A 16,184-nucleotide genomic window follows, 5' to 3' on the forward strand; every position below is an offset into this window, starting at 1 on the left:
TTTTTTTTTTTCATATAAACAGAAACATCATGTGATTAAAATGGCATCCAAAGGGTTAATGTAATTTTAATTATTACATATTTGGTCATTTTCATGAGAACAGAAGTTAATCAATGAGCAAAAAAAAATTTTTTTAAAGAATATTAATCTGTAATGTTTTTGGGAGAATTTTTTTTTTTTTTTTTTTTGTCTTTAATGATCTGAAAGGGTGGTAAATTTCTCTCCTGCGTTCTGTTGACCTTTAAGAAGAAGTTAGAAAAATACTCCTATATAATGTGAGAAGATGCTGTCTGAGAAGAAAGGCTAAGAAAATCTAAATATTTTTTCAGGATTTTTCTTTAAGTTGATCCATCTACTGCTCACTAGTCTTCATCAGAAATGGTCTCCATGAAGGGTGGCTGTCAAGAAGCCATTCTCATAGAATGGAAACGGGGAGAAAAGGCTGACATACGCCTCATGAAACAAGAACTGGACTGGAAATAGGTGGCAACAGGTCTGCTGGAGTGATTAATCCTCCCCAGAGGGTGAGAGTGGGATCATCTTGACAGAGAACAGAACAAAAGGCAGCCAACATCCAAAGGATAGCTTTGAAATGTCCTTCAAGAATGGTGGAGAACTATTCCTGCATGAGAACGCTTGTCTGAAAGGGTTCAGGCTGTGTTGAGGAATAAAAAACGTTCAGAGCTAATATTGACTTTTATGTTTGATAGGATTTTTACTAACTGTATTTACCTTATATATGGTATTTTCATTCATATTTGCACATGATTTAACACATAACTTTGTTGCTCGCATTACATTATAAACCAAATTAGAGCTGGGCGATGTGACGAGTTATACCGTCTGGACGATAGAAAATGTCCACCGTTTCATATGAGGCTCTATTGTTTACGCCACGATAAGGTGCTTTACTGCAGTATTTTACATCAAGATGCGCTTTACAGCATGCACGCTGCAATACATAAACAAACATGAAGAAATATGGTAGCAGACACATTTCAGAGCAGGATAATTCACTAAAAGATGACCAGCCAACCAAAACCAATGAGCTTGTTCATAAAAGAGGGGAAATTTCTGTCACATGGATGCAGTTTGGATATAAAAAGGCCGACGTGGAACCGACAACAGACTAGCTCACAGTCCCAACAGCGGACTTCGATACAACTAACTCATTTTATCACCTGCGCAGGAATCAGGAAAGAGAATACAGAATAAAGAATAGAGTCAACGAGCAAAAGTCACAAAAGCAACGTCAAATGGAGGCGAAAGCTCATAATAAACTCCAGACATAACGCTGCAACAGGTATTTAACCATGAAACGCCATACAGCCATAGTTCCTCCAGATGGAAGGAGATCGCTGCTGCTGTTGCCAAGCACATCTGACACATTACTGATGACTGACACAACATTACACAAACAAATTTATAGCATTATCTATATCATTATGGGCATATAAAATGAGCTATATCAGGATATGAGATTTTGGTCATATGATCCAGCCCTAAACCCAATGATCAAGTGCCTTAAAGTGAGGTCCATAACATATGACATAGCAAAGCGAAGTGTACAACTGTTGATGATCAGTGTCTTCACCTTTAGTCACTCTTTGATCTGAAGCTCATCATCCTGTGTTGGAGCTGGATGTACTGACTCCCACACAGTTTGCTCATTGTTCCTTTTAGCAGCCACGTTTGAAAAATCAGGACATGAATGACAGAGACGCAACCTGCTCTACCCTCTGTTCACACTCCCCCTCTCGCTTGGACAGCGCGTCTCAGCTTCTATTGTTGCCTAATTAGCCGGAGAGCGCGCATCTAATCGTCAGAGCTGCATACCTTGGACAGGCTTGCCATGGCTGCCAGGATGCCCACAATTCCCGTCGCTGTGCCCAAAGCTTTGCCTGATTACAGCCAGGGAGGAGACTGGCATGAGAACATGATAACGCAAAGACTGGCGCAGGTACACAGACAATGACACACACTTTTAAGCTGCGCCAGCGTGCATTACATGCCAGGGTTTTGCCTGTCTACTGATCTGCTTGAGCATGTGTGTCAGTGTGCATTCAGATGTGTCTGCGTGCAAGAATGCACGTGGGGCTGTGTGATGTTAAAGCCGAATGTGCGTGTTTGCCGAGCGAACGTGTCTGTCAGGGCAGATAACGGAGCATCTCTGCAGCAGGGTTAAGACCAGGATGTTGCTCTTCATCCCATCAAATGCACTCCTAGTGTATCATAAACATGAAACATTCACAGTATGGACCTTTTTTTTCCAACATGTCTGAGAGCGCCCTGCGATGGACTGGCGAGCTGTCCAGGGTGTACCCTGCCTGTCGCCCAAAGCCAGCTGGGATAGGCTCCAGCTTCCCCACGACCCTGAATTGGAATAAGCGGTTCGGAAAATGAATGAATGAATGAATGAATGTCTGAGAGCTGCACATCAGTTCTTTTAATGAAAAGCTTTTTTCTGACTGGATTTAACCAGACAAACAAACACTAGGGCTTCATTATTTTTTCATTTTGTCCTTTAACCCTTTCATACATGAATGATTTCAGAAAAGAGAGCTTCATTTGTTTATACATAGAATATTTTATATCTAAGGACATGTAAAGTGGATTTTTTTGTTGTTGTTTTATTTATATATTTATTAGTCAGTGGGTGGCTGTGTAGGGGATAGTGTAATGTGCACATAAACCATCTTCACCCATGCATATTCTACAAAACAGCTTTTAAATAAGTGTTCACTACAGTAACTGTGCATGAAAAGGTTTTAAAACATGAAAGAAAAGGAAAAGATTTTTTAAAAATCCAATAGATTTTTGGCTCAGATTTTGTTTTGAATAAATTTTTCATATATTTAGTGAAATAAATAAATCAATAAAGCTATAAAATGTTTTGAGTGAAAAATGATTTCTTGTTTTTTCTGAAGGTCTTGTAGATTTCAGCAGTCTTTACCTTTAGGCAACATTTACAAGTTTGAAACCCCAGTGATTTAAAACTACAAGAAAATCTGTCAAGAATTTGGTTTCAGGGAAAATAATTTTTGTTTTTTTACATCATAAAATACCTAATACCTAAACAATAATATTAGTAAAAGAATAAATAAGGAACATTTATTTATAGCACAAGGCAACATACTGTGCTGCAGTTTGGGTGGTATGGATCTGGAGATGTTGTTATTCTGAGGTCATGGCATCTATATGACAGACAGTGACCTTAGATTATTAACCATATAGCACCTTAGAGACAAAGAAAGAACAGGGATCAATATTTGTCAAGTCAAATTTGTAATTTAAGGCAAGTTAGTGAAGAATTGTATTGGTTTGCTGCTGAATTAGCATAGTTAGCTACTGATTTAGCATTCAATCAATCAATCAACCAATCAATCAAACTTTATTTGTAAAGCACTTTCACATACCTCAAAGTAACCAAAGTGCTGTACAGGTAAAATAAAATAAATCAACATTAAAAGCACTAAAATAAAGACAACATAATAGTTAAAAGACAAAATAAGACAGAAAAGACGCTATCATCATGCTAGCATTTACTAGCATGTTCTGTTTACTGCGCAGCACTGTTTGCTATCACGTATGAGAGACAGAGAGAGGTAGAGATGTCTTTTTTGGTTTTACTTAGATTTTTAAACATCTCTAAAACTAGAATATAATGCCAAAGAATTGGCTCATGGCACTTTGTTTGAATTTCATAATTCATAACAAGACAAAGCTACATTTCATGATGCCAGAGATGTCGTAGTGGGAGCACGAAATGAAGGGTATCTCTCCATCTCTACACTTTACTCCACCGGTGTCCTGGCAGGGTACGCCAGCTAGTATTCTCCAAAGATTTTGCTAGCTTGTTTTAGACATGTTCTGTCTGAAATATATGAAATGTCCGTTTAGTTGTTGCAGTCTTATCGTAACGTCCTGTTTTGTTATCTGAACAAAGTGTAGCCAGCCAGGCAAATGATGTTTTAATTCAGAAAAAACATAGTCTTTCTTTAAAAGCAGCAGTTTGTGCAAAGTTTAGTGACAAAATAATTCATTTGGATTCAAATAAAGGAAAAAAAACAGCAATCATAATTATCTCAGCTATAAAAACGTCACTTACCGGTACAATAATTCATGTTCAGACATATTAAAATGTATTTCTGCAGTTATGACCCATCTTAGCTGTAGCTAATTATTCAAGCTTGTTCCGTATGAAGTGACATGACCAGATCAGGATAGAATAAAGCTTTGTCCGTGCGGATTTTATAGATTTAGCTCCATTTCTATTCACAACTCTGAGAATAATGTAATTGAGTTTTTTTGCTCGTTTTTCTCATTCATAGTACAATTTCTTTATCTGCATATGCAGCCATGTTGCCTGCAGGACTTTTCCCTATTTGAGGGCTGATTGCATCATCCAGCAGCTTTACGGTAAAATAATTTTACATGACCTCAGATAAGACCGGGATGGTTCAGAACGTAATCTATCGCAGAACGTCGACTATGTTCTTCAGACTGTAACTGATAAACATTATCCATCAGATTACTGAGGCTCATCGTTCCGGTGTCGCAGATTCATGTTTCATTTTTGGTTTCTTTGCCTCCAGAGCTGAAAGAAATTGTCAGAAAAATATCTTTTTTTGTTATTAAAATGTAAGGAAGCTGTTACATTATCTCCAGCTAACAGCAGGCAGCACAAGCCCCACATTGTTTCTGTCAGATAAGACCAGGATGAAACGGGATGCCAGCTGTGGACAGGAGCTGGCGCAGTCATTAGACACAAGACGGTGTGTTGCACCGCACTGCATATTTTTTAAATAATAAAAAAAATTAGTTGATGTTTTATCTTTAACTATGAACATCTCTTTTACTGGCAAGTCAATCCTTATCTATCTTGCAGAAACACAGACGGTTGCGTCAGTTTTTAGAAACGTTTTCTAAAGTTTAAAAAATTCTGAATAAAGCAATATATATTTTTCCATACATATTAAGAAATTTGTATTCAGAAATCTTTTTTGTTCTGTTAGGACAGCCAAATGAATATTTGGAAATACTTTTTTAAAACTGGAGTTTATTCTGAGCTGCTTTATCAGACTTTCATGCAGGATCTTACATTTATTTTTCCGCTCATATGTGAAGAAGTTTGATTAATGGGTCGTACCAGTGTTATGTCCACCAAATGACACATTTCCTAGATTAAACATCTGGAAAGTTTAGCTGTTGTGTACAAGCTGCTTATGCTGATGTTGCCACGTTTCTACTGAAATAAGCCTCCTTATATCTGAAACCAAACAGAAGCTAAAAGTCACTGATAATAAGCAGATCTGGCAACTTTGGAGACAAAGGTGTGATTTTTAGCAGTAGTCTGAAATGGTGTACTGAAACTCTAGTGGGACATTACTGTTTATTCCTTTAGGTTTAACACATTAAGCAAGCAAGTATGATCATGTAACATAAACAGGTTATTGCTCACTCAGAGTATGACCAAATTCAGATTAATGGGATCAGATGATGCTGTTTACATTGGGGGCTCTTTAGGTCTTCAGTGGGTTAATCCCAGATTATTTCTTTATACATAAAGGTAGCCAATGCCATACAAGACCTTGTTTTAAGGCTGAAATGGGTGGAAAGCAGCTTCTATTTTAAACAAAGCCCTCCGTATGAGATGTACCAACATCTGCTCAGTCAGCTGATGTGAAATGTGGGCTGAAGGAAAACATTTATTTTGTATTTTGTGGTTTGAATAAAAGTGTCGCACATAAGCAGACAGGAAAAACATCTTATTTTTGCTTTTTTGAGGCAAAAAAAATGTTGAAGTTTTCTGCATGAGTTTAAACTCTCACAGACAACTGACTTTAATAGTCTTAGAGCCAAAATGGCTGTTTTCTACTTAATACTAATATTGTCTTCAGATATGTTTTATTTGGTGACATATTCTGCACTGAAGACTTGATGTTGTAACTTTCTGGGCTGACTCTGCCTCCAGGTTTAGCACACACCCTACACTATGAAATAATTAATCAGGGCTTGTGTGATATGACTGTTCACACTATGTTGCAATTTTAAGCGTGAAAGCAACATGTGTTAAACCAGAGTGCTTCTACATCCTCCCATCTCACATTTGCTGCTGCCACATCACGCATCAAGCACCAAACCTATCTGCTTCAGACGGTGTTCGATCAGAGCCGGGTTTCAGAGCCGAGTTCTGCAGGGATGGAGTAAAATGAGCATGTGTGCTTAACTTGAAGTCGCGAAACAACAGAGCAGCAAACAGTAAAAGTTCTCCGCTCGTGATGAGTGATAAAGCTGACGCATTTCTTTTTCTCCACCTCCCCTTCTTGTCTTTTCTCTCCCCCACCTCCCCTGTCACACTCTCCGTCCTTTCTTTCCCCAGTGGGTCCTCACATCGGCAGATACTGTGGCCAGACGTCCCCGGGCCGAGTGATCTCCTACACAGGCATCCTGTCCATGACCATCACCACTGACAATGCCATCGCCAAAGAAGGGTTCTCGGCCAACTACACCATCCGTGAGAGGAGCCTCCCCCCTGGATATGAAGATGAGGGTGAGCAGGCGAGCGTGCGATGTGGGGGTGGAGACGTCATCTGGTATTGAAAGGGAAAAAGGATCCCATCATGCATGTTTCTGAGCTTCAGTGCCCTCATCGAGCAGCAAAAACAAACAAATTCCTAACTTAAGACAAATTAGCGGATAAGTTGCAAGTGAAAAATTCCTCCAGCATGGCAGGAAACGCCCTTCATCTGATCTTTAACCTCCGACCTCAAGGATTTAAAGCATGCAATGGAAACATCATGACTTTCTTTAAGAAATTTTTAAAGGTTTTCAACACAGTTGGTGCACAAATGTATCAAAATATAAACTATTTGTTGTGCGAGAGCGAAGACAAGCTGTGGAGAAGATCAAACCAAACAGCTGAATGACCTTTTTTGCTCAGTTTCAAATCAAAACAACCAATAAATTATTAAAACCAACATGAATTTATTTATCATAGAAACCGGTTCATCTGTTCGCTTGCATAAAAATTGATGCGCACAGATTTTGAACTTCTGAATTTAGCTGTAATTCCTCGTGGTTACTTGAGGACAAACCGATTCAACGCTTCAGGTTCACATCTGTTTTGGCTCATGATGTTAACTCACATGCTTCTGCTTCTGCGGGAGGCAAGTTTACGTTCATTTGTCAACTGACCGAGCCCAAGATCAAATGTTTGGCCAACTTTATGTAGAACAAACAAACAAATCAATCATAAAAAAAATAGAAACTCATTCTATCAACTTGAAGGATTCCATTAACGTCTGAGCCTCATTGACTCACAGTGTGCTGTCTTATTGAATGAATGCAACCTGGCTGTAAACAAGTGTAATGTTGGGGGATTTATTCACTGGGCAGGTCAAAGATAGCAAGCAGCTTGCTGAGTGATTAAAGTCAGATGTTTTCTTCCATGTCAGAATACCAGAAATATCTCAGATTTGACAGTTTACTTTGCTTTATTTACTCGTCCTCTTGCACAACGTGCCGTAGTAATGGCTGGATCTATCAAGCTTTATTAGAAAGAGATAATGAAACAACCTTTAGCGCTCCCTTGCGTCATCCTCCTTGTATTTATAGCAAGCATGACAACCTTGTTACAGCTCTTTTCACAGGCACTTAAAATCTGAGGCCCAGTCCGCAGTGGTAAATTTATTTTTCTTTACTGAATTTATTTTTTTTTACATCCTATTATAAATTCCTCAGCACTCTGCCTTGCTGGAAAACATCATGTGGTTAGCTTGCATTGTGCTATGACATGAAACTGAAGCAGTTGAACAACTGGAAGAGGTGATGAATGAAGCAGTAATGCTCTTTATGCAGGTGTTTTCTGAATTTTCAACAGGGCTCTGGAGCAGTGTTTCCCAACCCAGATCCTCAGAACACACTGCTCTGCATGTTTTACAGAAAACTCTGCTTTAACATACCTGAATGAAATCGTTGGCAACAAACTTCCATCCATCCATTTTCTTACCCACTTGTTCCAATTAAAGCTGTGCTAGGTCATGTTGGGGAGTTAGTAAGATGTGAAAGTGGTGCCCTGTCTTGGCTCCTCCCCCTCTTGTTTTGCTCCTTACATGATCCAAGGTTTTTTTATTTGCAGCTTTTTCCACCAACAATCTTCTCTTTCTCGGCTGTTTAGCAAGAGGAGGCAAATAAACCGAGCCGGGTCGGGGGAATCCTTACGGCATTTTCTCAGCCATGTTTGCCTTTTGAGTTTCTTCTTCACTACTTTGCATTTTCATCCTAACGCGTTGTTTATATGCAGGGTGTGGCTATCAGGTATGCGCTGCAGGAGGGGGAGGAGGGGAGCCGGGAGAAGAAGCTTAGGAAATATAAGAAATGAACAACTCCATTTCGGTCCGAACATTTAGATTGGTCAGAGTTTTTACAGATTTCCAGTAAACTGAGGGGTCTAACTGTATTTCTTGTTGTTCATGATTACAACATGTATAGACTACTATCAGGACAAGGAACCACTTCACCCAGAGTAAAATAAAAATGTGTCTGAGCAACATTACCCACCCAGCTTAAAGGGTTGCAGGGAAGCTGGAGCCTATCCCAGCAGAGCGACCAGTCTAGGGCACACCTTGGACAGGTCGCCAGTCCATGACAGGGCAACAGGCTTATTAATCTGAGCCAGGTGTTTGGGACCACATCTAAGACATGCAGGGCAGAGAAACTAGCCTACACAGAACATTTCCATTCGTTTAGGGGATGAATCTCATCTATCAGGCCATATTTGTTCCAGATTATTGATTATGTGAGTCATTTACAAGGACTTCCTGTTTGCAGCTCAGCTGTGCTTATTGAATCAGCTCCTCCCAGTGTCAGCAGCTGAACATTTATCTGATGAGGCCTGGAAAGATTTTGCATAATCTTTTAAAGATAAAATTGGGGCAAACTAAGAGGCTCATCAGAACTTGACAGCAAGCTGTTGAATCAGGTGTGCTGCAGCAAAGACACATCTAAAACCTGCTGGCCCAAAAGGTCTGAAGTTGGTGATCCCTGCTCAAGATGGAAATATTTAGTAAAAGTTACCATATATTCAGCTTTTTTGTCATTCTTGTTTATTTTTTCTAATTTTTCTAATCAAATATTACGTTTTATGTGGGTTTCAGGTAGTTTTAATAATTACCAAGAGCTTTTATAGTAACATCCAGCAACATACGAGACCAGAAAGGTAAAAAACAACATTTAAAATGATCTGAAACCTTGATTCAACTCGACTGTAGATATCAATTTTGAGATCTGAATTCACTCTGATCACACCATTTTAAGTTTATCCAACATGTGTTTTTATCTAATAAAGGAAATAGCTTATATTATCTTTATCTCGACCTACTTTCAGCGCTTATCTTCTTCCTGCTCAACAATCCATTCGACCAATTTCACACAGCAGGATGTTATCACCAGTCGAATAGTTTCTCAGGCTCTGTTCTAAGTTTTTGTCATGTTTTGTCACGTCCACATTTTGTGAAAAGAAACCGTTTGTCTGCGTCAGTATGACCCTGCTGGCATGCTGTGCAGATTTAATTTATGTTGGCTCGTATGGTTCTTGCTCTCTGGTAACCTCAACCCCAGTCACCCTGTTAAGGAATGCGAATGTGTGTTCAGAGGTGAGTTTGCGTAAGGTCTCACGTTGGCCTACCAGCCCACTTTGGAGGAAGTTAGTATGGAGGAAGTATTTTAAAAATTGGATATTTTAAAGATTTAAATCACAGTATTTGGACTGCGTCGTAAGATTTTGATGTGCCAACTCTATGACGGGAAAAAGACAAGCTCAGGTGACATATTTCAGATTTTTGGAGGCTTAAACTAGATTATTTGGGAAGATGTTTCCTTTTGGTTTGTTATGAGAACTTGAAGAACTTATCTTATTTCAACCACAGCTTCAGGCTTAAATATTAAGTTTACATTTGATTTCCTTTTTTCAATATTTCAAATAAAACTAAAACACACGTTTTATTTCCATGAGATAAGCCAAATTTTCCATAACAACTGATTTTAACCTATTTTCACACTTTAGCTCCATCACAGTGCAGATCTAAAAATCATTATCCTTCATTTTTATTACTCCAATGACCTGTTCTTGCCTTGGACTAAAGCTGCGTATTTGCTTGTGTGCATTTGCAACATAGCATTAATGGTAAGCATCCTTGACACAGTTGCGCTGCTTGGATGTGGCCTGCGCATCCTAAGTCTGTTTTGCATTTAAGTTAAAGACATAAATCTGTATCTCTGGCAGAGCCGAGAGCCACTCTGCATTAGACAAAGCTGCAATTATGTTGCACATAGACAACAGTACACACACAGGCTGTTGTTTGGCCTACAGATATAAGATGGGCTCTGCAGATTGAATTAAAGCCTCTCACGAAACCAAATCTCATTGTCTTTTCTCCACTGTTTACAACCACTCTGATGCTGTAAACCATGATTTTCTTCTGGGGACGCATGCACCCTGGGGAGTAAGTCAGCAGCATGTGGGAAACGTGGAAATATTAGAAAAGTTCAACTTATTTGAGGAGAATGATGTTTTTTTTATATGAGTTGTTGCAGTAGAATAGCACCAGTCACAGTTTAGGCAGGTAGCTAGTACGCTAGGTCAGCCTCTTAAGATGTTCAGAGCTTTAACTTAAGTGAAGTTTCTCCTGCCTCTCTTCTCCCACAGCACAGAGGAATCAGATGCCGATACCTCGCAGTGAATTTACAGCTTTCCTTCCCTCTGTTCCAGCCATCACCTCATCAAGAATAGCCCCCAGCGGGGTCTTTGATCAACGCAACCATCAGCAGGAATTTCAGTTCACGTCTTTTCTGTCTTTTTAGGTGGAGAGTTAGAGGAATGAGGTTGATGTCTGTCCCACGTACCTGCTGTGAGGGGAAATGCAGACGTTCTCTTATGAATAGAAGTAGAAAGCAAGAGGAAGACATTTAGAAGATGAGCTGAGAAGCAAAAGAAAGTGGGAGTGTTTGGGAGTTTTGGGACTGAGCTGATGCAAGAGCTGGATGGCAGTGAGTGTCGTTTTCAAGCTGTGGTTTCAGGGCATTTTCAGGCGAGAAGACTCCTCTGGGGGAAGCTACAGTATGAACTGGAGGATCCGGGCATGAAAATTGTCAAGTTAGAAAGTAGCAATGATGAGCACAAACTTAAGTTTTCTGCAGCAGTTTGATGAGGCAAACTTTTCCTTCTGCTTTATTTGTGTAGCTTGGAATGATGCAGTGTGTTTGTGTGAGTCTGGCAGACCTTGCGTCTCCAAACAGCCCTCCCACTCTCACATAGAGACACACAAATTTCCTTCTGTGCCCCCTTCCTTTTCCTCCCAACGCTCCCCTGCTGTTAAGGACTGGACAATGCCACCTCTGAGATCCAGACATGTAGTGCAACTATCCAAATTACTACTTTGAAAATGGCTTCATTTACATGCAGCTGCACATTTTGGCTTTGTGTACAAGGACCACTGGATAAAAAGAACAAACATACCCCAATGAAAGAAAATGCAAATGCTTGGGTGAGGTAGAACAACTGCAGACATAGATATAGAAAACCAAATGCACAAATATTCATATAGGTCTCTGTTTTTATGATGCAGTGTGTTTATCACCAGATTTTATGTATTTAAACTCCTTGTCTTATCAGCTCGACAATTGAATGGTCCTCATTTAATTGCATCATCCAGTTACAAGGGGGGTAATTCATACATTTGACGTGTTTATATCGATAAAATGGATAACAATTCAGTGGTTGCCAACATCTGTAATTCTGCTACGATATGATTACAATCGAATCAGGTGTCAGAGATCAATATGAGACTATATTACATGCCGATTTAACACAATTACTTCCATTCTTATCATCCTTTCTATTAGCAAACACTTATTGCTTCAGTAGACTAATAAAAAATCACACCAATGTCAGAAGTAAATGTTAGGAACAGAAAATAATGTAATTCAAAAGGTAGCTTTTTGTTATTTACCTTTGCATGTGCACATACGAGTCTTATGTGAGTGTGTGGTTACTGCATGGACGTATCAGTGTTACCAAACGGCCACCACAGAAGTTTTTGAAATGACCCGTTGTTGACTTCCCCGCAGGGAGCAGGGACAGGCTCCCTCTCAATGTCTGAGCAGCACTCTAATAAAATGCTCACTTGTTTTCCTGGCTGACACAAATTAGCTTTTTTTTCCCCAGCGAAGATTTATGGTTGTAACTTGAGGAGCCCTGCTCCGGAGTTAAACGATCAATTCAGCCACAAGCAATGATAGTGTAAAGAACAACAAGAAAAAAAGTATGTAATGCACTTTTTAAACTCTTAATGATTTATGTTTTCTTTAAACCTTTATTAACAATTTCCAGTCACCATTTCACTTGGTTTACTTGTCATGTGGATACCTTCGTCATTTTTTTTTTTTAACCTATCCCTTAGACCCAATCATGTTTTTGGAAACCATAAAGTACCCTTTTTCTCAAGCCCTACTAATCATTTAAGCCTTTATTACAGGCATTGTGGGCCATTTATATGGCTAGATGAACTCTATTCCTTCACAGCTAAAGAAGAGTCACTAGAAGGAAACCTTCATTGGGTTTTTGTCTGAAGTGTGTCTGTTTTTGACAGATTTTGCCTGTATGGAGCCGCTGGGAATGGAGTCTGGGGAAATTTCATCAGACCAGATCACCGCTTCCTCGCAGTATAACTCCAACTGGTCCCCTGAACGCTCGCGTCTCAACTACCAGGAGAATGGCTGGACGCCCTCGGATGACACCATCAGGGAATGGATACAGGTCAGTTATATAACTACAACACTTAGAAGTGCTCAACCTCAGAATAAATGCATGAAAATACCCATTAATGGTCCCTTTGGATTGTCTGCTTTTTATGCTTCCCCTTTAGTTACTGTACATGTAACATTATTTACAATAGATTCAGAATCAGGACCTTTTGATGGTTTGATATTTATCCAATGTATCCTGGTTGTTTTGCATTGACTATTCTACATTTACATACACACATATAATACTATATCAAGTGAAACAGCGTGGATTACACAAAATAAAATTATGTCACATCAATTCTCGTTTTTTGTCTGATCCTAAAATAAATTCATCTCGATTTCCCTGTGGAAAAACCCAGCTCACTGTTTGCACTTGAAGCTCTTGCTCACATCTGGTCTGAATATTGTTCAGTCATTTGTACCACTTCTCTGCACATTACAGGGATGCTTGATGGTAGAAAACATAACCAAACTTGCATAATTTATTGACACCTGCCTCTGTAACACAGATTTCTTATCTTCACTGTGAAATGTTACATAGCAGCCTGAGATGTAAAACCTTTCACAGTTTTGTTTTGCATCTTTACTACTTCACTAAACAGGCTACTGTGCAAACCCAAATAGGTAGAAGTGTGTGTTGGCTAAATATTGATGGCCATAAAACAGAATTTCTTTGGCATCAGGATTGGAAGATTAACAGGAGAAACATGTGAATGCATCAATTAAAAGAGGTTAAGCCAACTAATGATAATTTCCGAACCTATGTGCTCAGATCCTCTTTAAACTAAAATTTAATGGCTTTACATATAACCACATAGGATTTTCTCACTTGTTTCCTCTTTATTCCGTCTTCTTTATAGGTTTCCACCTCAAAACATGTCAAATAAGCTGTCTGCTGTTAGTATAAATGCTCATGTGTATGTCAGAGAAAGTGCCGAAACGTTATGTCCAAACAAGCTAGCTGCTGTCTTTACTTCTTTATAACGAAATATAGCCTTGTTTAGTAATCATGGTGTTGGGTCATCTAAAACACAAAGTTAAGAGCCTTTCTTGTATAAAAATAAACAAACAATCCAAAGGGAAATAGGGCTCCATATAAATTATGTTTTTCTCACCAGCTAGCTGTAGCTGCTAGCTATCTACAGCAGCTAGCTAGCGGTAACTTTTGCGTCCATTACAAGTCAAGTAAATGTAACTATGTAGTCAAGAGATACCATCTAGATTTTTAATTTTTATTTGTTTCTTGGTCCTTTTGTTGCTACTTTTTCATATATTTTCATATATATAATTTTAGCATATTTTTCAATCTACCAACCTACCAAAAGCCTAATATTTTAAGGTAAATTTAGCAAAACACATCAAAGTTGATCTGAGTAAAGGTGTTGCCACCGTTAAAACAATACAAGCTTTCAGAAATGTGGACATAATTCACCATATGGCACTGTTTTTTATTTAGTATTTTTATGTGTTATCTAAGAATGCAGTGGAGTTCATCACATTTAGCTAAAATTACAGGAACTATAATCTGATTTTGTTGGAATTGTCATGGCTTTAAAATACCAAACTACACCGAAACAACTTTTGTCAAAACTTAAATTATTTATGAGTCTGTGCCTGCTTATAATTGGAGTTTAAAACCTAAATAAGATCATGTATTTTTCTTTCTCTAATAGGATTTGGAACTAGAAAGCTAATTCTAAGTGCGATGGGTCAGTCAGATTTATAGAAACAGTAATAAGGTGCGGCTGCAGTCCAGGACTGTCCTATTGTCCAGGGCAGGAACTCATAGAGGAAGACTCACAATGCCCTGAGCAATAAGAACAGACCCTCACTTCCCTCCTGTGGGGCTTACAACAGGAAGCAGACAGGAAAACAACGTCAGTGCTGGATTAGTACTTGTGGTTTTCTATTGTCTATCTGGGGACTTCTTTTAGCTACTGGCTCACAACTGGGTCCTCTGGGATGTAAGGAAATGAAGGACGATCATTTAATTGAGGTCAATGGGTTTATATACTGTATGGAAAGTGAGTGAGTTTAACTGAGGGTCACAGAATACAATTAAAACATAGCCTTAACAATATTGGATGAAATGTTTAAGCAATTCATGTTATTTTTTATCAGTATTGTTATTTTGAGATGTTTTTTTGGAAAAATAGGAGTTGCTTGGAGGACTTAAAATGAACATTTGAGATAATCAAGATTTATTGTTAATTTTTAGAAAGACAGAAAAACTTTATTCACCACTACATGTAGACAGATTCTGTGATTAAATAATAGTAGTCCCTCTATAGAGCTTTTCTCATGTCTGTCTTTGGACATTTCTATTATTATAGCACTCACCAACCACTTTATTAAGTCCAGCTGTTGATGTGCTTGTTAACACAAATAGCCAATCACATAGCAACAACTCTTTGGATTTAATTTGCTGGTGATTTTAATACAAAGTTGACTATTTTTTCCCTCGCTGCATTTTACATGACTACTTGTTGTCACCACGGCAACCACAATGCATGTCAACATGTCATTCAAAATGCAGGCCACATTCCAGGGTGAAAATATTTCCCTGTATTGTATTTTATTGTTTCTTTGTTTTATATTCAATATTTCTTGAGTTTTGTTTAATTAATTTGCTTCCCTCCTTCGTGCGCCGTTTAGAGCTCACGCCTGCAATGCATTGTCGTCAAAATTGACCCGTCTAGTGACTGTCAATACTCACTGCTTTTCAAAGCGCAGTGTAGGTGGTTTTGAGTGCGCTACCTTTCTTTCTGGACATTTGGAAACCCCTAGAATATGTTATCAGGACTATAGGGCAATATATAGGAGAATAGTGTTGACATTTTGACACAGACATGGTCAAGATGACTTCCTGAAGTTCAGACTAAGCATCAGAATAACCACCGTGTTGCATCTTCTGATGGCTACCACCGTGCCACAAAGCTCATGACAATGAGTTCACTGCACTTAAATGGCCTCCACAGTCACCAGATCTCACTACTAAAGGGCAGCTTTGGTGGAACGGAATATTCACGACATAGGTGTGCAGCAACTGTGTGATGCTTCATGTAAACACAGAGCAAAATGTCTGTGTATATTTAATATTGAACCACAAACGGTACTAATAAAGTTAACTTAAGTGCCTGTACGCTACAGTTTACAATCACAAAGAAGTGTGAATCTCCCACTTGGCAAAGTGAGCAGCTTCTACACCTTTTGTTAGCTCCACATCTTCAGGCTGTGTGTCCACTCTGAGGAAGTAATGATGTGGTAACATTATTAATAGCATGTGATATTTCAGCAGAGGAGTAGTGATTTGCTTTTGGGCCGGTGGGGAAATTATTACAAAGCTGCCATTTGTAATGTACTGTGTGCACTGGTGA

At 38.8% G+C, this 16,184-nt stretch overlaps 1 protein-coding gene across 1 annotated transcript in view; it reads left to right on the plus strand.

Moving 5' to 3' along the window:
- The window catches only part of LOC306758616 (neuropilin-1a-like), a 101,511-nt gene that overhangs the window by 47,860 nt on the left and 37,467 nt on the right, over window positions 1-16,184 (plus strand). Inside the window, exons 5-6 of the mRNA XM_079243952.1 lie at window positions 6,383-6,553; window positions 12,651-12,817. Coding sequence (XP_079100078.1) covers window positions 6,383-6,553; window positions 12,651-12,817 — 338 coding nt within the window. The remainder of the gene's footprint in view (window positions 1-6,382; window positions 6,554-12,650; window positions 12,818-16,184) is intronic.

The sequence above is a fragment of the Telmatherina bonti genome, assembly GCF_933228915.1.
Source record: "Telmatherina bonti genome assembly, chromosome: 7".
Classification (NCBI taxonomy): Eukaryota; Metazoa; Chordata; class Actinopteri; order Atheriniformes; family Telmatherinidae; genus Telmatherina; species Telmatherina bonti.